This window comes from Brachyhypopomus gauderio, unplaced genomic scaffold, assembly GCF_052324685.1.
Source record: "Brachyhypopomus gauderio isolate BG-103 unplaced genomic scaffold, BGAUD_0.2 sc44, whole genome shotgun sequence".
Classification (NCBI taxonomy): domain Eukaryota; kingdom Metazoa; phylum Chordata; class Actinopteri; order Gymnotiformes; family Hypopomidae; genus Brachyhypopomus; species Brachyhypopomus gauderio.
Genome location: NW_027506870.1, coordinates 749,954 through 776,109, shown reverse-complemented (window position 1 = coordinate 776,109; position 26,156 = coordinate 749,954). Strand labels below are relative to the sequence as shown.

Here is a 26,156-nt window from a genome sequence, read left to right as displayed (position 1 = left end):
TCGTCCCAGTCCCATAGAGCTCGGGGACGCTAAGCCGTATGGGCGAAAGTTCCCGGGAAGGTGAGGGATGTTTCTCCTGCCACACCCGCGCCGCTGTCTTGCGGTACTCCTCCGACAACTCTGGTATAGTGGTCTCCCGAGCCGCACACAGCAGATAGGAGCACTCGGGGTCCCGCTTCAGCTGCGCCAGAGTCGGCGTGGAGTCGCGGCGCTGGGGGGAGGAAGACGCGTGGTGATGCCGCTTACTGGGCTTCTTGCCCTTCTTCGGCCGGGTCTTGTAGCCTGGCATGTTGGTGTCTCAAACGGCTCGTCGTTTCCTGGTGTCAACAATGTTTTCCAACTATGTTAATTTCCTGTTGACTTGATTACAATTTTTTGGCCTGTATTATCTGATGACTGTTCGGTCATTTATGCCTCAACTGATTTTATTGTCATTTTGTAGGGGTTTTAGTTATTTAACTACCTTACCTGCTTGCCTACAACCAAGGACAGAAATAGGTGTAGAAGGGTTAACAAGCATAAAACTTAATAAAATAGTTTACTCCTAACTGTAGTTGGTAAGAATATAAAAGAAGTCACTTCTGAAATAGCTCAGAGCAGGCTATAAAATATACCTAACCAACTTTATAAAAGATCCTTGCTATATACAATAGCCTGCTTTGTCAGAAGTTTATCATAAACATGTGCAGCCGATGGGATACTTTATAGGAGAATTGTTGTTAGCATACATTTTCTTTTATTTGATACTAATTATGACCTAATCTGGCCCAGTATAACTACAACCAAGAGAGACTGTGGCAACAAAATTAACCAGATTAATTAAATATCCAACAAAATATAAAAAAGCACCCCCAGTTAGCTAAAATGTTTGACCTGTAGTATCTGGATGTTTGGTTTGACCTGTTAGCTCTGCTCATAGTGGGGTTCTTGCTGAGTCTTGTGTTACCTTTAATTCAATCATGACACAATGAATGTCTTTTTAATATATTTTTTATACTGTTTATTAAACAAAGGAATGAATCCATGAATCTCAAACTATTACATTACACTATTACATTAGAACATTTCACATCTTCTGTTACAATTTTTGAGAAATAAGTTTAAAACTTCTTTCAAAAGTTCACAGCTAAAGTACAAATAAAACATATAACCCAAGGATTCTGTGACGGATGAGAGAGTGCAAATAAAAAGGAAGAGATCACGCCAGTCTCAGGAAAAAGTGAGGACTTAATGAATAATGTGCACTGACTGAAAACCCGTGACTTAATCCAAATGAAGGATACAATAACCAGATAAACAGACCCTGTGACCAGCCAGCAGTGGCAGCACAACAAACACACAACAGAGGGGCAGGAGAGCAGAGTCAAGGAAGGGACACACCTCCTCTAGTCCCGGAGCTCCCCCTCCATAGGCCATCAACAAGAACCCTAATGTCCTAGCAGGCACCTGGCTGCTTATCCCCACAAAATAGTGCATTAGTGTGCAGGCTATCTCCCTAGGGAGCGGATATTCCCTCCTGGTCCTACCTCTCATCTCGGGGTGACCCCTGTATCTAGCATGGGGTCACCCTAACCTCTTGGAGAGACTGCTCCTCACTCATCACAGAGTGAACTGCACCTCCCAACCCAGGAGTGCTAGGGACCATGGCCCTGGGTACCCCTATCTGGCCTGGAGAGACTGCCTCTCACGGGGAAGCTCTTTGCAGATCATGGATGCCATCTCTACCCAAGGCCCTCCTTCTGGTCTCCCTGAGATCCCAATCCCACACCCACCTGACGGACGAACACAACGCAACAATAACAAGACAACATAAAATACTGCGACTGCAAATGGAGGCGGCCAGAAGGGGGCCTCTGTACCGTGACAAATTCTTTGTGAGACTGGACTGACTGTTGATCTCTTTTGATGCTCATTCTCTGCACAATTTTTTCTATCCACAATAAAAAAAATTAAAAATAAATAATACATTCATAAATATAAAATGTATTATGTTAAACCACACACAAACAGTATGTTTTCCTCACTGCCTGCCAAAACTGGTTCATAAGGTACCACTGAATTTATTTGCCATGTGGAGGTGGAGCTGACTGCTGTCAGTTCTGACCATCTGGTTTGGCAACAGATTTTCTGGAGAGGTACAAACCACACAGGAGCTTCCTGTACTGCTGTCTGATCTGAAAAGACAAAAGAAAGCACTGTGCAGAGGGGATGTTTCAAAAGGATGTTTCCATGCTTGGAAATGTGTACAGTATTCCCAACTGGTTTAACACCAACTCTAGCCCAGACCTCTACCAACAAACCTTCAGGATTAATCTCCCAAAAAAGTGCCAATAGCAAAAAACACAATTTAAAATGTACCCACCTAATTACTACAATATCTACTTTAATGTCATAACAAATGGATTGCCAAAATGTAATTAATAGAGGAGAAGATCATTTAAACATATTTTGGAGACTGCGACACTATAGATGGCTATTTTTCAACTGCCATTGTGATCACATGTGATTGTTACAACAGGGGCTCATTGTCTAATTGTGACGGGCAGGGTGAGCGAAATAAAATGGAAGCGATCACGCCAAGTCTCAGGGAAAAAGTATGGTTTAATGGAGAAAGTGTGCAAACCAAAAACCCGTAGCACGATCCAAATTAAGGATATAATGACCAGCGGTCAACTGGTCCAAAGACAAGACATATATAGACAAACAAACGACACTCAGGTGAGATGGATCGCGGGCTCCGCCCACCTATTATTTTATTATTATGTTAATTTCCATATCATAAAATTCGTAGTAGCTAATATGATTTTTAAAATAAAAAATAAAAAAAGAGATAATTAGCCACTTTCCTGCCTCTTGTTTCCTGGATTTGCCACAATATGTTGTGATTTCACTGCATTTTGTGACGGGTAGGGTGAGCGAAAATAAATGGAAGCGATCACGCCAAGTCTCAGGGAAAGAGGATGGTTTAATATGTAAAGTGCGCAAACCAAAATCTGTGAACTGATCCGAATTAAGGATATAATAACCAGCGGTCAACTGGTACAAAGACAAGACATATATATATATAGAAGAACAAACGACCCTCAGGTGAGACGGATCGCAGGCTCCGCCCACCTGAGGGACGAACACAACACCACACCCACAGGACAAGCTGCTGCTGTAGACGGGGGCGACCAGTAGGGGGCCGCCATACCGTGACACATTTAACATTTTTATGCATGTTTTGTGTCAGAAATTAATACTATAATAAATAAAATTTGGCAGGTAAGCATTACTGAAGAATTTCAAAATTATTACTACTACTATTATGTCAGTGGTGAACCGTCAGGGCCTTCAAGGACTTCTCTGAAGGTTCTTCTTCAAGACTTCTCTTGAAAAAGATGCTTTATCTATTATATGTAATATAACTAATGCAATGAGGTCTTATAGAATTGACAAAATATAATTGCTCAAAAAATAATGTGTAATATGTGTAATAGTGTAATAAAAATTCAAAGTTTCTCGTCCGGCCTGTTCACTTAAGCCTGGTTCACACTACACGACTTTTCAGTCGTCAGGTTTTTGTGCCGTCCGCACTACACGACTGGTTGTGCTATAATCGCGAGCCTTTCAGTTGTTGTGGCTTTCACACTACATGACTGATCGGCGGCGCGGGCTCATGAATTACACGACTGGGGAATCGCCGACTCATCTGGCTGCCGTCCAAAAACATGAGAACACGAAAATGAAACTCTCGCGAGAACCAGCAACACCACGTAGAAGAGAAAAAAAACAATGTACATGTACTCCACATTTTTGTTATTATTATTTTTTTTTTACCGTTTAAACACTCCATAGTCCCAAGTGAACATAAATATAATCAATCGCACTATTTCTCCAGTGCTGTCACAATAACTTAAACACAGTGTTGTAGTAAAGTTGTAAGAAAGGTGAGGATTTTGTGTGTTTGCTGGGTTACTGTTTTGAAAGTATTCTTGAAAGTTTTTTACATTCTTCATAGATATCTTCAGCGGTGCCGCGGTTCGCTCTCCGCGTTCCCATTGGCTGTAGCTAGACGCTGCTGCCGACTCTCAGTCGCCGACTGCTAGATATTAAACATGCTAGATATCTGCCAGTCGTCTGCGACCAGTCGGCAACGGCTCGGCGAGCGTCTTTCAGCGTCTTTCAGCAGTTCACACTACACGACTGAGCGAGCGACGAGTGATCGCCGATTCGCCTCCGACTACAGTTTTTGTCGGTGATCAGTCGGCGACTGAAAAACCAGCCTAAAATCGTGTAGTGTGAACCAGGCTTTACATGGAAATGGGCGGGGTTAAAAGTTGTACTGCAGGCAGCCACTAGAGGGCAGCTGCCACATGGAGGCTTCACTTTTCACTCGTGTCATTCAGTCCACTTATATATATGGTCTCAGGTCGCATACCCTTGCCTTTTACATTAAGAGAGCTTTTAGTATGGATTGGCATATTTCAAAATAGAATCGTGGGGGCATGCTCCAATGTGCTCAGGGTATTCTCGCTGGTCCTCGTATATGGATCAAATTCAAGTCAAAAATCTTGGAAAATCACTGCGCGAGGAATACTGCTTATTTGTGAGCAAAAATGGTCTCACACGCAAGGAGAGAGCTGCTCGCATGAGCAAAAATGCTCTCGCGCGAAGAGAACTTCCTTGTGTGAGCAAAACTACTCTCGAACGAGGAGAGAGTTGCTTGCGCAAGGAATATTTGTCACACCCTTTCTGCTTTCTGCTCCTGATCTTTTGAGTTTTGACAATCGTTGGAGGGACCCAGACAGGATTGGTTGCGGCTGTTTTCCGGATGTGAATTGTGATTGGCTGTCAGTAGGGTCTGTTTCATGTTTATTTTTTCAAAATATCAACGCATTTAGGCAGCTGGAAGCTCCAAATACTACGAAATATGGTAAAACAAATAACCAGCTAGCTAGCTAACCTAGCTAGCTATTTATAAGTCCAACTAGCTATGCTAGCTAGCCAACTATGTATGCAATGCTAACGTCGGACTTATTTTAACATACACAAAGAAATGTTTTGCTGCAAGGTATTGTTCGTTTTCTCATTAACATCTAAGGATTTTTACCTCACAAACCATCCATCCATCCATTATCTGAACCGCTTAATCCTGCTAGCCAGGGTCAAGGGGGGGCTGGAGCCAATCCCAACATCTCCGGGCGAAGGCAGGGTACACCATGGGCAGGTCGCCAGTCCACCGCATGGCCAACACACACGCACGCACAATCCGTGTATCATTCGTTCATTTGATATTCAACTGAAAATCAAAATCGGAAAATCAAAAAACTATTCATTATTTTGTTTTTCGTTTTGAAAATGAAAACAAAAAAACAAACCAGGCTTGTATTTTTCAGTTTTTTTATTTGATGATCCAAACAAAAATAGCTAAATTAAAAATCGGATTCGGAGCCGAACTTGATTTAGATTTTTTAACTTGACTCATTTGTGTGCCCCGGAAGTTACTGATATGTTTATTCTTCGTGGGCTTCGTTTGTGCGGGAGTGGTCTATATTGGTATAGACAACATGACCGGACTGGAACCACATACTACTTTAATTAAATATTTATTTGAAGGTGGTCAGACGCATGCAGAGATTTTGTGCACGTTGCAGCAAATGGGTATCCAGTGACGATAGTGGTCCGGTGTTAATTTGTCGTTGTGTTTTGTAGTGCTCGCTTACTTTAGTCTCTGCCGTGTTTTCTGTGCCTTGTATTATTTCAGCATTCATACTTATATAAATGTGTTTTCCTTTCATAATCGCTGTGGTCCTTTATATTCCTTCGTGAGTGTTTCTGTGAAGTGTGTTCTCGGTATGCCTCGTAAGTCGCGCACTCTCCGTGTGGGCGCGGTTCACTTAGAGGTAGGGTGACCAGACGTCCTCTTTTTCCTGGACATGTCCTACTTTTGAGACCTAAAAAATGTCCGGGGGGAATTTCAAAATCGTCCGGGATTTTGTTTGACTGCCTCAAACAGAATACAAGTACAGTGCAAAAGTGTTTACAAGCGAAAGCACGTGTGTCCGCCGGTTCTACGGCGATGAAACGAAAGTGTACGTTTACGGAGGAGTTAGAGAAAAAACGTTCGACACACACACCATCCACCTAAATCATTCACCGATACACCGATGACCCCCACCCAGCACAAACGGTGTCCTCCTTTTCAGAAACCAACTCTGGTCACCCTACTTAGAGGAGACTAGCTCCGTTAAAGTATGTGCCAGCCCTTTATCGCGATTATGTCCAACCCACCACGTTTGGTATATTATTTATTTCAGTAATTCCATTCAAAAGGTGAAACTTGTATATTATACTCATTCATTGCACGCAGACTGATATATTTAAGAAAATATTGAATATTTGAATATTGTGAAAAGGTTCAATATTGAAGACAATATTAAATAGCTAATGAACTAAAACTGGTCTCTCAGTCTAGTTCTGTATGCTACACAGTCATGGGAAAGAAAAACAAGTAGTTATATATTAAGTGCATCCTAAACAACAACCTGCAACTCTTTTTACAGGTGCTTTTCATAAAATGAGAATATTATGAAAAGCTATTGAAATAATTAGATAAAAACTCACCACCACTATTAGGTAAGAGGTAGAAATACCCATATTTGAGTTGTAGGTTGCTGGTCATCATGGGCTTAATGTAATACAACTTGTTTGGTGCTGTTCTGATGGACTGTTTAAAAGCTATTGAAATTATAAGATAAAAACTCACCACCACAAATAGGTAAGAGATAGAAATACCCATATCTGACTTGTAGGTTGTTGCTTAGGATTGCGCTTAATATATAAGAGCTTGTTTTATGATCTTATGATGCACTGTTTAAAAGCTATTAACATAATTAGACAAAAACTGACCACCACAAATTGGTGCAAGGTAGAAATACCCATATAAATGTGCCATATTTTGTCAATTGTGATTTTTTTTCACCGCAATCGAAATTTGTCCTCCACTTTTTACCCATCTGTGCAGTTAGAACACTCACACACACACACACACACACTAGTGATTACTAGGGGGCTGTGGTGCACATGTGCCCAGAGCAGTGGGCAGCCCTAGCCTGGTGCCCGGGGAGCAGTTGGGGTTAGGTGCCTTGCTCAAGGGCACCTCAGTCATGGCCTCAAGCCTGGGAATTGAACCCATGACCCTCCGGTCACAAGACCAGTTCCCTACAATCAGACCATGACTGCCCGTTGTATTACAAGTTGTATTACACAAAGTGCATCCTAAATAACAGCGACATAAAAGTTGCAGATTGTTATTTAGGATGCACTTTGTGTAATACAACTTGCTTGGTGGTCTTATGATGGACCATTGAAAAGATATTGAAATTATTGAAAAAAAAAAAAACAGTGCGCAGTGCTCTGGGGCCTTTACTACCGCCACTTGCGTCCATGTTAACCGTGTTAATGAAATTTGTAGACGGTGCCTTAGACGTTGTAGCGGTCACAATAGTACATTTTAAATAAAATGTTGTATACAACTTAAATATGTATATTCCTGGCGTATACAAAGTTGTAGGTATTTATTTTGTTTGCCAGAAATGAGAATTTGCACATTTTGGCACTTATTATTGAAGAAAGAATTCCGAATATGCGTACATGAAACCAACTTTACCGCAGTCAAACGAAGACCACGAAGAACAACTTCCGGTTAAAAAATCTAAATCAAGTTCGGCTCCGAATCCGATTTTTTATTTAGCTATTTTTGTTTGGATCATCAAATAAAAACTGAAAAATACAAGCCTGGTTTGTTTTTTTGTTTTTATATTCAAAACGAAAAACAAAATAATGAATGGTTTTTTTGATTTTCCGATTTTGATATTCAGTTGAATATCAAATGAACGAATGATACACGGATTACACACTCACACCAACGGGCAATTTAGCATGATCAATCAACCTATCACGCATGTCTTTGGACTGTGGGAGGAAACCGGAGTACCCGGAGGAAACCCACGCAGGCACAGGGAGAACATGCAAACTCCACACAGAGCAGCCCAGACCGAGAATCGAACCCAGACCGCCTTGCTGTGAGGCGACAGTGCTAACCACCACACCACCGTGCCCCTCACAAACCAAGTTTCCACATATGTCGACATTATGCAACAATGGCAATACGTTGAACGATGTACCATGTCATAGATTTTTAAGCCGATCATATAAATAATAATAGTACATTTCTACAAAATGTGTTGTTGCTGTAAATAGAAACAAATATAAAATTTGCCATTTTTTAGCTTGTGTGCTAGTTAGTTAACTAGTTCCTAAGTACGGTACGCCACTGTATTATGTAAATTAAAAAAGCCATGGGAGAATTTGGTGCTACATTGTAGTAAAATCTACTAAGGTACTATGAGAATAAATGTGTTGCAAAGCAACATTTACTGAAACATTTGTAGTTAAATACACTGAGAATTATGAGTAAATGTTACTTGAATATATACTCTGTTAAATATACTTGCTGTTTGTACGTGGAAAAAAACTTTCCTAGGTTTTTTTAAGTAAACCCTGCTCCACATTTTTTCAGTAGCCTACATGTAAGCTGGAAGTGGTTCATCATGGTTGTATTTTTTTCTTTAGGTTTAATTATTTTGAATGTAATTTTCTAAATTGGAACATCTTTATAGAGAGTATATGATAAATACTGGTAGTGAGGGTGATAGATGAGCGAGTGAGGGTAGGTAATGCCTGACCTCTTGGTTGAAGACACAGTGGAGCAGGAAGATAAAGGTGCCCTGCTGGGAGTTGAGGACCAAGTAGATAATCTGCACCTCGTAACTGCTGAAGAAACCCAAGATCCATGGGCAACCGAGGATGACAGATTGAGCCAAAGTTTTAAGGATGACACGCTTTTTGAGCTCATTAGCTGTTCTGTAATTGTTGTGTAAGATTTCACGGTCCATGTGCTTCAGAGTGTAAGTGACGATGACAAAGATAATGATGAAGAGGATCCAATTTGCCTGCACACAAGTGAGAAAATAATTCTGAAGTAATTAAACTAAATACTGACAGGGTGGGGTTAGCATAGATGGAAGCAATCTTGGCCTCTCTGCTGTTTTTCTCTCCTCCCTACTGGGATTTCTTAGTAGCGTGTCACTGCTGTGGTTATTCTGCACCCTTTGAAAGATGGCCAGTCCCAATTGCCCAAAGGACTTTTATATGGATTTTAACTAGTAGTGGGCCGTTATCGGCGTTAACGGCGTTCGATAATGTGATATTCTTATCGGGCGATCTACTCTTAAAGTTGGGTTGGGAACTGGGTCAAAATAGCAAACTATGATGACTTTCACCTTTATAGGTTAGCTTTGGTGTATTCCTAACCAAATTACACAGTAGGGGCGAGAACGAGTTTTCAAACCTGTGAATTACAAAGACTACCACAACAAATCACATATGTGCTTACATGGATGCAGCCACGAAGCCGCCAGGTTTGCTTCATGGAAAATTCATTTTTAAGAAGCTTCCTAATGGAGACATTGACAAGACTAAAGTTGTTTGCACCTTATGCAACGCGGAATTAGTTTATTGTAGGAGTTCTACCAGTCTAAAGTGTAACCAACACTACCAGGAATCGGTGCAAGTGTCAATAACCCCTAGATATCCCACAGGTTCCCTTATGTGGCGGTGTCACAAAAGTACCATTTAAACGCAAAGCACCCGTTTGCTAATGCTGCTGACGCTGGGTCAAGCACTGATGCAGCCCAGGGGAAGAGTCACCGCCAAACTACTCTGAGGCAAGGTCAGCGCAGCTCTATCAGACAAGTTGACCAATCTCTTTGCTCAGTGGATTGCCACTAGCTGCCGGCCCATAAACATGGTTAGAAACCCTATCTCAAAGACTGACTTTATTGGGTAGCATGCATATTCTGAATGAGACATTTTAGTCTAGATTAATTTCAAGATTTCAGTGAGATGAATCTAGATTAAAAAATTAATCTATGCCCACCCCTAATTTTAACCCATTTGTCAGTTTCAAACTTAAGACTGAACTGTATTCCAGTCTGCATTTGAGATATGAAGGTCTGGTCTTAATTTTTTTCAAAGCTGAAGGCATCATCCTTCTATTACAAAACTGTCCCTGAAACCATTAAAACTATCAAGCACATTCTTGTACTTTAAACCAAAATATCATAAAACAAAAGCTAAAGTTTCAGAAAGTCAAAACCAATTCACTACAACAAATAAAACAATAAAATAGTTAGGAAGTAGCAGGAGAGCTGTTCCTATTACCCAGTCCAGTTGTCACCACAGTTCCTCAACACAGTGATACTGGTCAATTTTGTAACTCCCATTTAAGATACAAGCATCTTTATAACTAAGCATAAAACAGTTTTAGTGTTAATGAAGTCTCTTCAAAAGTAAATATAAAGTTTTTTTTCTAAAAGTTCTATGAATGTGTCACGGAACAGCTCCGGACCCCTGCCTTTAGGCATGTGTTTATGTTGTCTGCGTCACGTTATAACCATGTATGTGTTTCCGTGGGTGTGGTTGTGTGTGTGCGCGTGTTTGTCGGTCTCACCTGTGGCTCGTCTCATGATCACTGGGGATTGTGTAGTTCGTCTATTTAATGTGCATGTGCGCAATGTCTCGTGCTTGTCTTTGTCGCAAGCCCTCATCAGTTTTGGTTCTGACAGTTTATGTGAGTGTTATATCTTTGTTGGTTATTTGTGCTGTGTGGAATAAACGTTGTATGTCTGCAACACACTTGCCTTGTCGTGCCTGCCTCCCAGCCTTACAGAATGTTTAATACACAGCATTTTTCCTTTTTTTTCAGTTACTGTGACTGAGATGTTTTTTGACAGCGGCAAAATTATATATTATTTTAAGCACTTACTGTGAGAATAAAGCATACAGGGCCCAGAAAACTCCAGAAGAATTGTTCATCTTTCTTAAGCCAGCAACTACCATGTAGATGAAAAAAGTGCATATAGGTTCTGATTATAGATACAGGTTCTGTTTGCTGATTGAAACATTGGTATTTAAATTAACTTCCACATAGACTGATGAATCCCAGTCCACACTCACTTGTCACTGCCAAATCCATCAGGAAACAGCCCAGCAGACACGGATACTATAACCAGCGGAATAACATATCCAATTATAATCAGCCATTTCCAGCTAAGCACCTCCTTCTGCTTTGATCTGATGTTTGATAGGTTCCTCACAGCGATGAAGAGCAGTACAGCCTCTATGAACATCCACACAAATGCAGAGAGGAAGAGGAACAGTAGAACACCTGCTAATGTAACACATGCCAGCTGAAGAGAGGAAGAGAGAGAGATGTAAGAGCATATTTCACATTGGTAGGGAGATATGTTACTAAGTATATTCACCTAATGAAGATATATGGATAATAACTGTGTAAGGGTGTATTTAGATACAAGTACTCACCTGGATAGGTTGTATGTACTGCAGGAATTGTTGTGTGAGTAGGAAGAGGAGATGAGCTAACAGCAGGCTTAAACACAAGTTGATCTGAGCCGTGTTGGTCAATCTTGTATTCCTCCGACAAAGGGCAAAGGTCAGGAGAGCCAAACTCAGGAAGACCAGGCCTACTGACTCAGCAATAATATCTAGTAACTCCAGGGTGGGATCACTCTAAAAAACAGCAATGCATGTTTGATTTTATGTATTAATAACTGCACTGTGAGCATTATGTGGTGTGTCCATCAAACTAATGTTTTCTCCAACTAATTAATTTCTCACAACACATTACTGATACCAGTGGAAGTTGGGATATTGTGAGAAAAAGCTCATACTTTCAAGTGCTAGTTACAGTCAAACAAATCTAAATCTTCTTTACCAAAGAAATAATTTCAGAGACCAAGCTGTGTATTGTCACAAGAATTTAGTAATGTGGTGGTTTGATGTGGAAGCAAATCTGTCTCATCAGATTTAGTAAAAGTCTGAATTCCTGGCAGACAATTGCTTTGAATCAAATTTGTGTATCTTTTTGTCTTTGAATTCAGCTCTTCAAATATTCAGTAAATTTTCACTTATATTTTTCAATGTTCATGTAACAGAGCAAGGTATGCAGGATGCAGAAAGTATTTCACTTAAACATAGCTTTTAATAGCCAAAAACACGAAACAAGTATGACATGTAGACTCACAAAGGGACTCACAAAAATGAGTATGGGACAAGGCTAACTCAAACAACATATACTTAACATATAACAAGCGCCATGTGCACTAACGAGACGGGTGAACACATACACAAACAGCCACACCCACAGGAAGTACATATATAGATGCGGACTACATATACACACACCCAAAGGGAGGGGTCTGGGGCTGTAAACATGACAGTTCTCAAGTCAATATTTAAATAATATATGTACATGTTGTTTGAATTTGATAGGCTTTTTACATATCCCGAAATTCACATTCAGAAAATTCCAATAAACACCAGGATATGAAGGATAATTAAGCAATTCTGTTGCCATTGGCTATGCTCCAATGCTCATTATATTTTTCCTAATTCCATTCATGTTTTGTGATACAGCTTGTATCTTTATGTAATTACAGTCAGGACTTCCTTGGTAACTTCATGTTACAGTTACATTTGTCTCTGATCTTTATGCAGTCTTCCTTACTGCTTTGTCTATTGTTTTAACATGAGTGTAGGGAGTGTTAATTCCAACACAACACAACTCTGGGTGGAGACAGGGCAGAGGGAAAGGAATGTGTAAAGGAAAGGTGTGAACTACCTGAACTGGTTTTGTAAATTCTGACAGCCTTGTGCATATGGTTTTTAAAAATGTTTTAAGTTTCCTACAGTAATCCCTTTGTCTCTTACCACTGAGTCTTCTATTTGCATGAGGAGCGCCAAGGTTTCTGGGTGAACACAAGAACACACTGTGTAACTGTCATTCTTCCAGGTGACATGACAAAATCCATTAACCCATTTAGTGCCGCTCCAGGTCACGCAGGATGCATCATAATGCTGGTGATACTTCTAGGCCATTTACATAAAACAGAGATCAAAATGTGTGATTGGTTAAAGAAAATAAAGTCTAGACAAAACAAAGCAAGCATTCTTGAAATTGTCAACTTTTCAGAAATCAAAAAGACAAGTATAAAAGTCAAATAAGAGGTCCCTTGATTTTGTATGTCTCTACAATTAAAAAGAACAGTCAACACCAGGTGACAAATATAGTGTGTATAGATTGACTGACTGATTAGGCAGTGATCTGATTAGGCAATGCATCATACATAGTAATTTGATAGGGTAAGGGCAATGGTAGAACAGTGTAATACTGCTCCATTATTGACTATGGCTTCATCAACTATCATGAGCCTTCTGAGGTTCTCTTGCAAAAGTAATTGATTAATCTTAACGTGTTGTAGGGGGCGCTATTCCTTGGACTACCTGTGTTTTTTTTTTATTTCACTGTACTCTTGACTTCCTTTAAGGCAGGGATGTCAAAGTCAAATACACTGAGGGCCAAAAAAACTCATTTGCTACAAGCCGAGGGCCGGACTGGTTCAATGTTTATTAAAACATATTAAAATGATTGCACATAGCCTATTGAACCAAGACCTAACACAGTGTATTATTTAATGCCTAAATGAATAAAGCAATATTTTCTCATGGATCTGTCAGTAATTTCAAGTGAAAACATTTTTCAACAAGCAAACATAAATAAAGTAATATTGAAAAGTGCTGGAATTTAAGCTAAAGTACTTGAAAATGCTTGAAATTGTAACTACTTCGTTTCACACCAAATAGCTATCTGACTGAACAGTTCTCTTGTATTACGTTAACAAATACGAGCCTCTTGTAATTCCAGGACAAAACATGACTTCGCGGGCTACCGTTGCATTGTGGGGAATGTAGTGTTGTAGTGCGTGCAAAACACCATCGGGCGGCTGTGGCCTGCGGGCCGGTTCTAATAGTAATTAAATATCATCCAGGGGGCCATAGATAATCAATCTCGGTGCCTTGACTTTGACATATTGACTTATTTAAGGATTAGGTTGTTAAACTTTATATTTCATAGATTATTTTCATATTCATTAGAACTCACATCAGGATTATTCAGGGTGACATTGTAAGGCACTTGCAATGGCATCTTAGGGTCATCCGTGGTCTGTGACGTGTGTGGATAGTCAATGTCTCGACTAGGTGATGGATTGTGATTGACAGTACTTGGATTGTTACTGATTGGCAGCACCATGACTGTTACCACAATGGACATCATAGTTTTCACAGCATTGGTATTTGTATCAGGTTTCAGCATATTTAACATGTTGGAGTAGGTCATGAAAACCACAGCAGTTGATCCTAAAGGTAGACCAAGTATAACAAATAAATATGACGTGATCTGCATCTCTGGATTATTTACAGATTAAACAAAACATCATCAGCCCATTTCATGCCATGAGTTTGAAATTAAGTTTTATAGTAAGATGTGGACTTCATAAAAACAGATTTACTGGCTACTACAATGGTTAAAATTAACAGTTGTTACTTTACCATTGTTGTGCTTTGAAATCGCAATCAGGTCAATATCCAAGAAAGCAGTGCTTGTTTTGATTTGGGGGATTTTTGTGAGTGTGGTATTAGGTCCAACCTTAAATATCTCAATATCTAGATCAAAACAACAAATCAAGCAAGTTGATCTCATGAAATATCAAATGTCTGTCTGTTTGTTCCAGTATATTATTTATGACAAAAGGAGATACATGGCCCTGGTATTTGCCAGGTCGAATGAGATGCATCATACCACTAAGTACATCTATTAACCTATTGTATACTACATCAGTATAATTAATTTTAAATGTTGTTTACAGGGTATTTGCAACTCTTAGTTTTAAAGATCCTTTCACATATACAGAGCAAATGAAATGTTGGGGACGAGTTTCTCTTCAAACATTTTGCCCAGCCAACCTAAATAACCATGAGAGAAGTGCTGCTGTGGTGTCCAGGTCAGCTGTAGTTTTATTGTGGTCTCTCACCTAAATTTGGGAGATTGATGCTGGTAGAGTCCATTTTGACATTGTTCACCATTATTGACACCAACTTCTCAGTGGCTTTAAGGATAGAGTTCCCATAGTTTGCCATGGTACTTTGTGTAGTAGATTCAAAAGCATTCAAAAGATATGTATTATTATGTATTGTAGCCAGAATGTTGACCATGACCTAAGCAATCACAAAGGAGATTTACATGACATCCACACAAAACTGCCCAAACACAGATGTATTAAGGTAAGTGAGATGAGAGAGAGTGAAATGAGAGAGTGAAATATTCCTCACATTTTGTGGCATCACTTGAGCTGTGCTAATTTGAGATTCGTTCAGGAGATTCACTAAACACTCTAATGTGAAATTCACCTAGAACAAAAAGTATCTCATTGATGTTTTATATTGTGCAGTATAACTGTTATAACTGTTATCACACATCTTAATGTGTAATTATTAATATAGTTTATTCAAGGTCACTGTCCTCTATACATACCTCGCATGTTTGAGGTTGTTGAATTTGGAAATCTGAAAATCAGAGTTATGTTGATTTATACATACTCAAAATGCTAACTAGTACACACCTAGGAAGCTATCTAAAATCTACAGGCAAAGTTTGTGAGACTGAGGAATGCACTGATCTAGATGCTACATTTTTAAAACAATACTGTTGGCCATCACATGTTGTTACAGCTATGATCCAGGTAGGTGAGATGTTGGACTTGCACAGAGTGATTCATTGTTTTTACTATAATCACCTAGACGTTTCAAAAAGTTAAAGGCAAGGCAGGTTTATTTATAAAGCACTCTGGCAATTCAAAGAAAGGAAAGAAGCTTACTACGACCCAAGGTCTATCACCTTAGGAAGGTGTTAAAGAAGAAACAGCACCTGTACAGCACCTGTACATCCATAGGAGTCCCCTGTGGGCAGGAATCCATCAGGTATGGAGAGTCCAGTATCACACACACAGCTGCCATTAGAAGGATTACATTGAGCATGCTCACCACAGGGAGATGGACTACAGGAAGAATGGCCTGCAGAGACACAAACAGTAAAATTATACAATTTATGTAAAAAATAAGAAAACAATTTTTTATACATATATAATAATTGTTGCATTTGGCTCGGTCCCACCTCCCAGCCTCATCCACGTCTCCCATTATGGGAGTTATGCAAGGTTCTCTTATTACTCTGGTTCTTTGTGTCTTGGACTATTAACTCTGTTAAGTCTCCCAAGTGCTGTGCATCCTGACCTATGTCTGTTGTTCACTGTGTTCACTGTGCAACAGTTGTTGTTCAATGTGTTCACTGTGCATTTGGCCTACGTTCAAATTTTTGCCGTCCGGCAGCCTATGTCATAAATTCAATAATATGTGGCTCACCAGCCCAGTGGACCAGAGTATAAAATACACATACAATAGAGCTATTTTATATTTCACCAGAAGATGGCAGTAGACTTAGTCTATACTGCAGTCCCCTATGTCCTCACCCATCATGTATCTGCCTGTATATGTATCATGTACAGTGATGTCAGTAACGCGTTACTTAGTAACGCGTTACTCTAATCTTACCACTTTTTTCGGTAACGAGTAATATAACGTGCTACTATTTCCAGTCCAGTAATCAGATTAAAGTTACTTATCCAAATAACTGTGCGTTACTATTTTTATTTTCCCTAGTAAAAATATATATTTTTGCTTTCTTCTTGGTCAGTTCTACTTTTGCGTATGACCGTAGCGCTCGACTCCGCACGCTGCGCGCGACCCTGTGAAAGCATGAGCACGTTTTACAAGTCATTTTTTGCGTGTCCTCCCGTAACAATATGTGGTAGTATAAAGAAACACCCCTCAAAAACAGGGGAAGGAACATTTACCTGAAGAACTTTATTGTTGCTTTGTGTTCCACGTTTGAAAAGTGCTGGAATTTTGACTAACGTAGCCTACTTTATTAAAATGCTTGAAATTGTAATGGTATTTCGTTTCACAAGCTGTCTGACTGAACAGTTCGCTTGTATTACGTTTACAAATAAATTTACAAATAATACCGCGCAGCTACACAAACGTAATGTCAGGAGATACTGTAGCGACTACTACTCCTCACGGCGAGTCTTGCCCTTTAAGTGACACTGGGGGGCGGAGCCTGCGCGCGCCAGGGTTGCGTTATCAATAAAGTTTCCCTCCTCGGGATTTTTGGATTAAGCAGTTTCTGCCTCGGTTACCGAACCTGCTTCAATACATTGTTACTGTTAAAAGTGCACTTCCAATAAAGTGAGTATTGGAAAAATTATTTTTGCTGCTGAATGTAACTACTAAAGTAACTTGTAATCTAACGTAGTTACTTTTAAAATCAAGTAATCAGTAACCTAACTAAGTTACTTTTAAAAGGAGTAATCAGTAATCGGATTACTTTTTCAAGGTAACTTAGCCATCACTGATCATGTATATGTATCACTCCCAATTTTTGTTTTAGTTTATGTGTATTCAGTTAGTCTTGCCTTGTTTTTCTATTGAGTGTAGTTCCATGTTTAATCTACCTCCTGCTATTGTTATTCTTCTGTTAAGTCCTTCTAGTGAATGTTGTGCCTGAGTTAACCTGTTAGCTTCCATCATGTCTGAGCTTTGTTCCTGGTAGTTCTCTGTATCATGCCTCATTGTTCTCTGGCCTTATTGGCATGATAAAACTAATGGAGGCTCCTACAGAAGATTCTGTCCTCCATGTGAATAAACCCCACTCTATCCTGCCTCCTCTTAGCAAATTTCAAATAATAATATGTAAATAATAAAAATCAATATATTATCTACCTTCAGAAGTTAATGGCTTTAACTACATGTACTGTCATGACATCAATATTTTTGCAATAATGTAGGGATTGTAAAATAACTCACTTGTTATGTAGGTTCCATTTGTTGGTTCAAGATAGTAGAGGATAAGTCCTCCTGTACAGTTGAATCTGGATAAAATTTTATCATTGGTGGAACAATGTATAATTGTACTTGTGACATTTGTGTCACAGTTGTTTATGTCAAAGGCTACGCAGGGTTTGATCATTCCAGTGTTAATCATTCCATCACTGTGGTCTCCACCAATACCAGTGAAGCGATACCACCCACTCATCAAATGAATGTCACTTTTTGGCCAGCCAGGGTGTAAGGGCAAAATAAAGCCAATGTTCCGCCATGGGTCAGACAGAGTGGTATAATTTGTGCAGATGTCTGAGGACCATAATTAGATATAACATGCATATATAAATGATTAATCAAGAAAACTATCACATTTCTAGATTCAAGATGCTAACATAGATAAAATCCCCACTGTAAATTCTATCAACTGTACCAGTTAATGTTGGCATTGTCTAGGGATAAAGGACATGTATAAGTTAATAAAACGTGGCAGCATTCTGACGTGGTCAGAAAACTGTGCAGCTCCCTAGCTCACTTCCTAGCTCTGTAAAAGAAATCCATGCTGTCATCAAAAACCACAACCCCATCTACACTTGGCCACACTCAAACACCCTGCATAGCGCCATGCCAGTGCATCAGAAGCAAAACAATTAGATGAACATAATATTTAAACATGCACTCCAAAACCATATACATCAAACAAACACCATGCTCATCCCTAAAGCCACCCAGAAAGCGTTTGGCTCTTACACTTACCACCAAAAACACCACTCATGACTGTAGGTAATAGGATGACAATGGCTTCTGGTGAAAACACAAAATTATTTTATTTTAACAATTGTCACACACTGTACATGTTTGCAATTTTCATGTTGTAGGTACCATGCTAAACCAGCAGGTGGCAGTACCACTGGCAACACATTGAACAAGCTTGATCTGACGGAAGTAAGGGTGTGTCTAAAGTACGTGGTTTCCAGGTACTTAAATACCCTGATCACCCATCAATCTCTCTCTCTCTGGTTTGACTGACACCAAGGTTAGACCTATTAAAGAGAGGCTCCGCCATTTCTCTCTCTCCAGTTTTCTTTATTGAGAGCACGCGAACTTTGGTACTACTAACAGCAAACAGCTGAAGGTCGTTATTACTTCATTAACGAGCCCGAGTTACAATGTAATCTAACAACCAACTGATCAACATTACCGCGACAACAGATTCACCGAACTACTTCAATCAAGCTTGCTAACCCAGCACACCTGGACGACATCGCTTTATCAACGAGGAGCTTGTGGTGGAAATTCCCTCCTAATTCAGGGAGGACGACGACACTACCCAAAATCCTCAACACATGAGACTCTTGCCGCTGGGCATAGTTTATCAAAGGGCAAAGTTACTTGAACTGTAGAGTTAACCAAGTTTTCTGTTAATACATTCTGAATGTGTTTAACTTTATTTTCATAGTCTTCATCAAGATTTTTATATACAAAGTTATCTTTGCTGTGCATGCCACCATCTTTTATTTATCTGATTGACAACTTGTAGTCTTCCCCATTCTCAGACACACCACATTAATTTTTTGTTATTAAGCCAGCTCCATTACTCTTTGTTCTGACCACGTTGGAATAAACCAGCTGAGCTCATTAACATACAGCTGCGCTGCTCTTCTGTTTAAAGTCGGTGCCATCTTAGATGCTTTGTTCTCCATAGGAGAACTGAGATAACAACTCCCTCCTCCTTACACGCGCACAAGCGCACGCACACATTTACTCTCCTCCCCTTTTTACACACACACACACACACTAGATACCCAGTCTTCACTGTTAATATACTGATAGTTGGTTTTAGTTGGTTTTAAATAAATGTATCATTTATTTTCACCAAATTGTCTGTGTTGATGTCATTCAAAAGTGGTTGTTGCCAGAACCTCCAAAGAATTCATAGTTAAATCCTTCAGATACCAAACCATTAATTACCTTTAGTTGATAACTAAACTTGTGGTTCTGGTATAATTAGAATGAGACTGATTAATAATTAAGGTAAAACAAAATTATATCTACTTTAAAGGATTAGTAGGTGAAACCCCTACAATGTTTAAGATTACTCCCCATGTGAGGAAGATACTATACCAGTCCAGTTTATCCAGTCCACTGAACATGAATTTGTCAAATATAGGGCCAAAATAAAATGATTCAGTTTAATTCTGGAGAATTTCCAGACTATTTGAAGTAGCAGCATGGACCTTCAAATATAGGCATGGACGTAATTTGGGGGGGCACTTTTTCAAAAGCCGGTTTTGGTCCCCCCCAGTTTTTATGGTTAAAACCAAATATTTAAATAGCGATGAATCCATGTTCACCCCACTTTTTAACGGTTAAAAAACAAATCATACTACCTCTTCTTTCACCAATAGCACTTAAATGACCAGCTACTCCTCAAAAACCTTTCATTCATTTTTCATACATCTTTCATTTTTTATTAACTTCCACCAGTCTTGCTATGGTTTAAATGTTTTTGTCAAATGTTTAGCTTGAGACTCTTTCTAATTCTGATTTACTTATATTGAATCTCGTACATTTTCCTGATCAGTCTAGTTTCAAATGTATAATTTTTAGTTGATCATTCCAGTTTCAAATGTATTACTCTTTAGTCTATCCCATTATCCATGTATCTTCCATCCTTTCTTATGTTGCCAATATGATATACCAAATTGCTGACACTTGCAAAACACACTTTTTATGTTTTGAAATATGGGCAAAGCATGAAATAGGCATAGCAGCAGCAGAAATAGAAACAGCAAATGCATAAATCAACCATCTTTTTGGTAAAATGACAGACAAACTAAAATATTGACAGTCGACAACACAATCACTTTGTTCCCATGACTCCCACATCTCTTCTTGCAGGATAGGATTAGGAGGTAAATGCTTACTTGCCAAAAAGGAGATAATATTTGTATTCATCTGGCGTAGTCCTTTGTAACCTTTGCTATGTATTCTTGTCCTGAGAGTAAGAGTGAGGTCTAGATACCAGGTGCTTGTTTTCTTTCACATATCTGCAAATCTCAAAGATTTGCATTTGTTTAGATGCTGTGTATTGATTTGTATGGAAACTACATTGTTTTTGTTTTGTTTCTTTTTTGCATTTCCTTTTGTGGTATGGAACATACATTCTAGTTTGTTTAATCCTCTAGGAAAATATCTAGATGCATCCTACCATACCATAACCTAACATGGAGGTTAGGTAAATTGGCAGTCCCTGACAAATTCTCCCTGAGTGTGTGTCTGTGTCTCTATGTTCAATAAAAAAAGTAGTGTGTGTGTTTGCTTGTGTGCCCAGTGGTGGATGGTGCTCTGCCACTAGAGTCTGTCCTCTCTCCCCTTCCTGCACCCCATTCAGTCCCCCAGGGGGTTGTGGCTTCCGGTAGAGAGTACGCTGTGCGCAATTGGCATGTGTGTGTGATTGGTTGTCTGTGACTTGTACCTGTGTTACATTGTAAAGCGCCTTGGGAATTTGGAAAGGCGCTATATAAATCGAACATTCATTCATTCATTCATTCCTAGAACCAAACTGTGAGTTACTGCCTCACATAGAAGAGAAACAGAAGTTCTCAGTGGTCAGAAATGTAGGAAGTCCGCAATCCTTCTGTACAAGGTCCACAGCACCACAGCACTAACACACAACATTCACAAAAGCAAAGCAGGGAATCAACCTACTAAAATGATTTGATCAATGTTGAATCTGTGTGATTGCACTACATATCGTCTCATTGACGAGCAATACAGACATCCCAAGTCTCCCGGAAGCTGCGGGAGTCTCCCGCATTTCGGTAGTGTCTCCCTGATACCCGCGAGTCACATATAATCTCCCGGAATTCAGAACGAGTGACCCACACAAATGCGCACACAGGCGACAGACTTTTTTTTCTCTAATCGCGAGTGGGAAGGAGAGAGAGGGGGTTCTGATTGGCCTGTTCTCCGCTCAACAACTTACTTATATTCGCCCCCCCCCCCCCCCCGCTCAACAACTTTCACTCGCCACCCCCCCCATCCCCTTGCTCTACAACTTTCACTCGCCCCCGCCCACCCCGGTCAACAACTTAACCTCCGGGGGGTAACCTCTCTGAAATCAACTTTTGCAGCTTGGAATGCCTGGCAATAGTACAGTGTCATATTTGAATCACATTTGAATCCTTGGACCACTACATATCATTACAATGTTATGCATCAATCAAAGATGATTAAGAAAGTATAGGATATTTAACTGTAATGATGGCATACTTTAAAACAGGGGTGCCCACACCTTTTCAGCTTGCGAGCTACTTGTAAGATGACCAAGTCAAAATTATCTACCTACAATAAAAATGCAAAAAATTTTACAAAAAACAGGTATTAATGTCATTATTTAAGTTATTATTACTATGAAATATTGTGTATTCTTTCTTTCCTTTTTTCCTTTTAGGATAAATAAAGTATTTTCTTTATTTTTATTTATAAAGTATTTTAAAGAATCGCTATTGTAACGAACGGGAAGTCAGGAGTGACGCAAACTCAAGATTAGAATATGGGATAGTAACTGAAAAGCTTTAATAACACAATGAGAAACACACAAGACAAAATGAACGGTAACATGAACACAACACAATAAGAAACAACACGAACACGTAACATTTAGTAGACCACTACTTCTAATAACACAAACAGTAAGGCAAACCTACAACAACCGAACGAACACGGAGGTAGGGAAACTCTTACAACATGAAAAACATGGGGAATACGAACAATGGCTAGAACACAAGATATTTTAACACAACGAGCACGGGGGAAAAGGGGACAATAACCAAGACAGAACAACAAGAACACACAGAGGCAAAAGACACAGAGAGTGAAGACCTTAAGGAAGACTCCAAAACACCTAGGACAACCAGGACAATGACCGACAAGGAACAAATGATAAGACGGGCAATATATACATGGCAACACTAAGGAATAATGCGAAAACAGGTGAGTAGAAACCTACGAAACGGGAAAACAAGGCGGGGCTAGGGTCGACGAACATGGGACTGAGAAGGAGGGGGGAGCTGGACATGACACGCTAATTGTAGCTATACTTGTCATTGTAACTGTATTCCTCGATAGCTGGAGAGCTTTATATTCAATTATATTGAATATAATATTTCCGATATGTTTTTAAAGTCTCGGAACAAGGAATTAGCAGCTTCAACAAATGCCTCTTTTACTATCTCTCCGTCTTGGAAGGACTACTTGTGCTTAAAAATTAAGTGACTCACCCAAAATTATGCTTGAACAGTCTGAAAATAAATTGGAGGTTAGCTACTCAGCAAGGTAACTGAACAAGTTAATGCGGTTTAACGAGCATGCGTAGGTGGTCAGAAGTTCAGAAGTCAGATTGGCTACGGTCAGTGCAGATGGATTTTCATCATCTCCTACTTTTTAATGTCATGCGATCTACCCGCACTTCCTTCGCGATCGACCTATTGGGCACCTCTGCTTTAAAATATTACAAGTTGGAGAATGGCTAGTAGATGAGAAATATACCATCTCCATTTTGCCAATTGGGAGTGTTTGTATCAGTAAAAATAACTTTAAATATTTTAAACACTCATCTGTCCAGGTTTCCTTCAGCAACTCTTCCTCAATTGCACACTTGAAATTGAAACAGTCACTCACTTGAAATTGAAACTTATGTTTCGTTGCTACCTGTATGAATTCCCCATGACTGGATAGATTTTGTTGTAGACAGTTCTGACATAAGAATTTCCACTTATGATACCTAAGAGTAGTTCAGGACTTCAGAGCAAATGACCTTCTGAGAAAAGATAAATGGTGAATCTATTAAGAACTTTAAAAGGGAAGCATAAGGTGTGCAGTTTATGTAACTATTGGTACATTTAAAGGTATCTCTTATATTGGATGGTTATCAAGAGAAAGCAAAGCATTTTAAAGTAAGATGAAGAGACCGAATGTTTATAATAATTTTGTTTTTTAATAAGACATGAAAGACCCAAAATGCCTTCTACTACAGTATGCCATCAGTACACAAAGCTAATGAAAACAATCAATCTTGGGAGTGATGTTAGCAGTCACCTCACTGCCAGAATCACCTGCCTGAATTGTCATGTTTTTCTCAGTGGTAGTTTTATGGGCACTATTCTGCAGCCTCTGTCTCCCTCACTCTCTCTCTGCTCCTACATCTCCTTTTCTCTCTCGATCTCCACACCTCTCTCCCTCACTCTCTTTCTCCCTCCAGTCTAGTCTTGCACTCTTACTCCATCACTCTTTTTTACACACTAGTGAACAAATGGTGTAAGCTGTGATGCTACTAAAATATTTGCTCATTTTGAAGAAAGACAAAAAGTTAGTTCAGTAGGAAACATATTGATGTTAAAAATCAAACACAGTGGCCGAGTGAATGGAAAGGGCAGATTAGCGCTAACATCGGACAGGTTGATGTAAGCCTGTATGGCAGAGTTAATACCAGGATGAGTTTAATTCCAGTTACTCAAGACCTTCTTGAGCAGCTCAGTATTAGATTAGAAATGTTAGGCACTGTTCTGTGCCGCCTCTAAGATTTCCATCTGTAAGTTTTAACTGTACTTAGTGAAAGTCATTATAAAGTAAGTTATTGCTCTGTGTCACGGTTGCCTCTCCCAAGCGTCTCTCATACTATATCTACCTACAAGCCATCCTGTGCTTGTGTAAACGTTTACCTCTGTTTGTGTTTGTATAAGCATACACCTGTTTGTGTGGTTGTGCTTGTGTAAGCATTCACCTGTTTGTGTGGTTGTGCTTGTGTAAGCATTCACCTGTTTGTGTGGTTGTGCTCGTGCAAGCATTCACTTGTTTGTGTGTCTGTGCTTGTGTAAGCATTCCCCTCTTTTGTGTGTTTGTGTAAGCATTTACCTAAGTTTGTGTATTTGTGTTTGTGTATGCATTCATCTGTTTGTGTATTTGTGTTTGTGCAAGCATTCACCTCTGTGTATTTGCGTTTGTGCTTGCATTCACATGTTTGTGTGTCTGTAAGCATTCACCTCTGTTTGTGTGTTTGTGTTTGTGTAAGCATTCACCTCTGTATATTTGTGTTTGTGTAAGCATTCACCTCTGTTTGTGTGTTTGTATCGTCTGGATTTGTACACATAGGCTTCATGACATTGGGCTGTTTATTTGACCCAGATTATAGATTTGCCCCAAATAAATTTCTGTATAGTTCTGTTATATTTTTTCATCAAATGGAGGCAAAAACATCCTTATGACCATTTGCATGTCAATACTTAGCATAATATAAAACAGGGATCAGTTTGAGGGAATTTAGTTTTTTCACATAATTTGAATGTCCTACCTTCCATTTGAATATTCAATATTCAATATAATAAACCTTTTGTTCAAATGGACATGTTCACACTAGAATTGAAACCTGCATCATTCTGACTGGCTAAATAACTGCTCACTGCTGTCTAGCATGCCAGCCATGTCAGTTCGTTAAAGTTTATTCTGAGGTCAGCTAAATATACACAATAGATGAGTGTTTATTACTTCAGAGATAAGCACAAGATAACTGTGGCGCTATCCAAAAATCTAAGAATGCACATATAGTAACAAACAAATAATACAAAAATAAATGTCAACAGTCGAGAGAAGTGTGCATGGTATAATGCTAAAGGAGGAAGTTTGAATTGTTTTTTCCCTAAAAAATCCCCTAATTAAAGATTGTAATGTGCATGGGCACATATAGTCACTCTTTTCATTTCATGCCTACATCATCATTGTGACGCTGAGTGTGCGTCAACAAACAAGGCGGCTTCAGAACGAAAATACACACTTTACGTTTATTTTGGAGTGAAACGCACACAGCGCACATGGAACATTGAAACTTATATGTGTATGACGAGCACAAGACGTTACACACTCACACTTTATACATTTTAGCTAACAAGCACCACGTGAAACACGTTAGACTAATGACACAGGTATGGATAAATATATGAATATGTTTATCCATAAAGAAAATGAACAGTGCATTTCAAACTTTCACTTTTCGTGAAAACATGAAAAGAACATTCGCACCCCTAATTAGCTATAACAGGTTTGACCCAGGGGCGCAGATGGCACTGGGGACGGGGGGGACATGTCCCCTCCAGATTTATATTGACCCCATCCGAAATCTAGCATCTACAAGCATATATATATATATATATATATATCTAGCATCTACAAGCATATATATATATATCTAGCATCTA

The 26,156-nt window shown here is 39.4% G+C and overlaps 1 protein-coding gene across 4 annotated transcripts in view; it reads right to left on the bottom strand.

Moving 5' to 3' along the window:
* Positions 1-20,930, bottom strand: part of LOC143486128 (adhesion G protein-coupled receptor L3-like) — a 33,070-nt gene extending 12,140 nt beyond the window's left edge. Inside the window, exons 1-15 of one of the 4 annotated variants that reach the window (XM_076985979.1) lie at positions 20,829-20,930; positions 18,658-18,705; positions 17,887-18,213; positions 15,901-16,035; positions 15,497-15,528; positions 15,295-15,372; positions 14,997-15,180; positions 14,515-14,628; positions 14,066-14,322; positions 12,835-12,993; positions 11,428-11,634; positions 11,062-11,294; positions 10,871-10,937; positions 8,730-8,996; positions 1,048-2,174 (exon numbers count right to left, since the gene is read on the bottom strand). In XM_076985979.1, coding sequence (XP_076842094.1) covers positions 2,094-2,174; positions 8,730-8,996; positions 10,871-10,937; positions 11,062-11,294; positions 11,428-11,634; positions 12,835-12,993; positions 14,066-14,322; positions 14,515-14,628; positions 14,997-15,180; positions 15,295-15,372; positions 15,497-15,528; positions 15,901-16,035; positions 17,887-18,213; positions 18,658-18,705; positions 20,829-20,859 — 2,220 coding nt within the window. In that variant the 5' untranslated portion in view covers positions 20,860-20,930 and the 3' untranslated portion in view covers positions 1,048-2,093. Of the gene's footprint in view, positions 1-1,047; positions 2,175-8,729; positions 8,997-10,870; positions 10,938-11,061; positions 11,295-11,427; positions 11,635-12,834; positions 12,994-14,065; positions 14,323-14,514; positions 14,629-14,996; positions 15,181-15,294; positions 15,373-15,496; positions 15,529-15,900; positions 16,036-17,886; positions 18,214-18,657; positions 18,706-20,828 lie in introns of those variants that run through there. The other 3 variants (XM_076985977.1, XM_076985975.1, XM_076985978.1) reach the window with 3 other exon arrangements.
* Between the last annotated feature and the right edge of the window lie 5,226 nt (positions 20,931-26,156).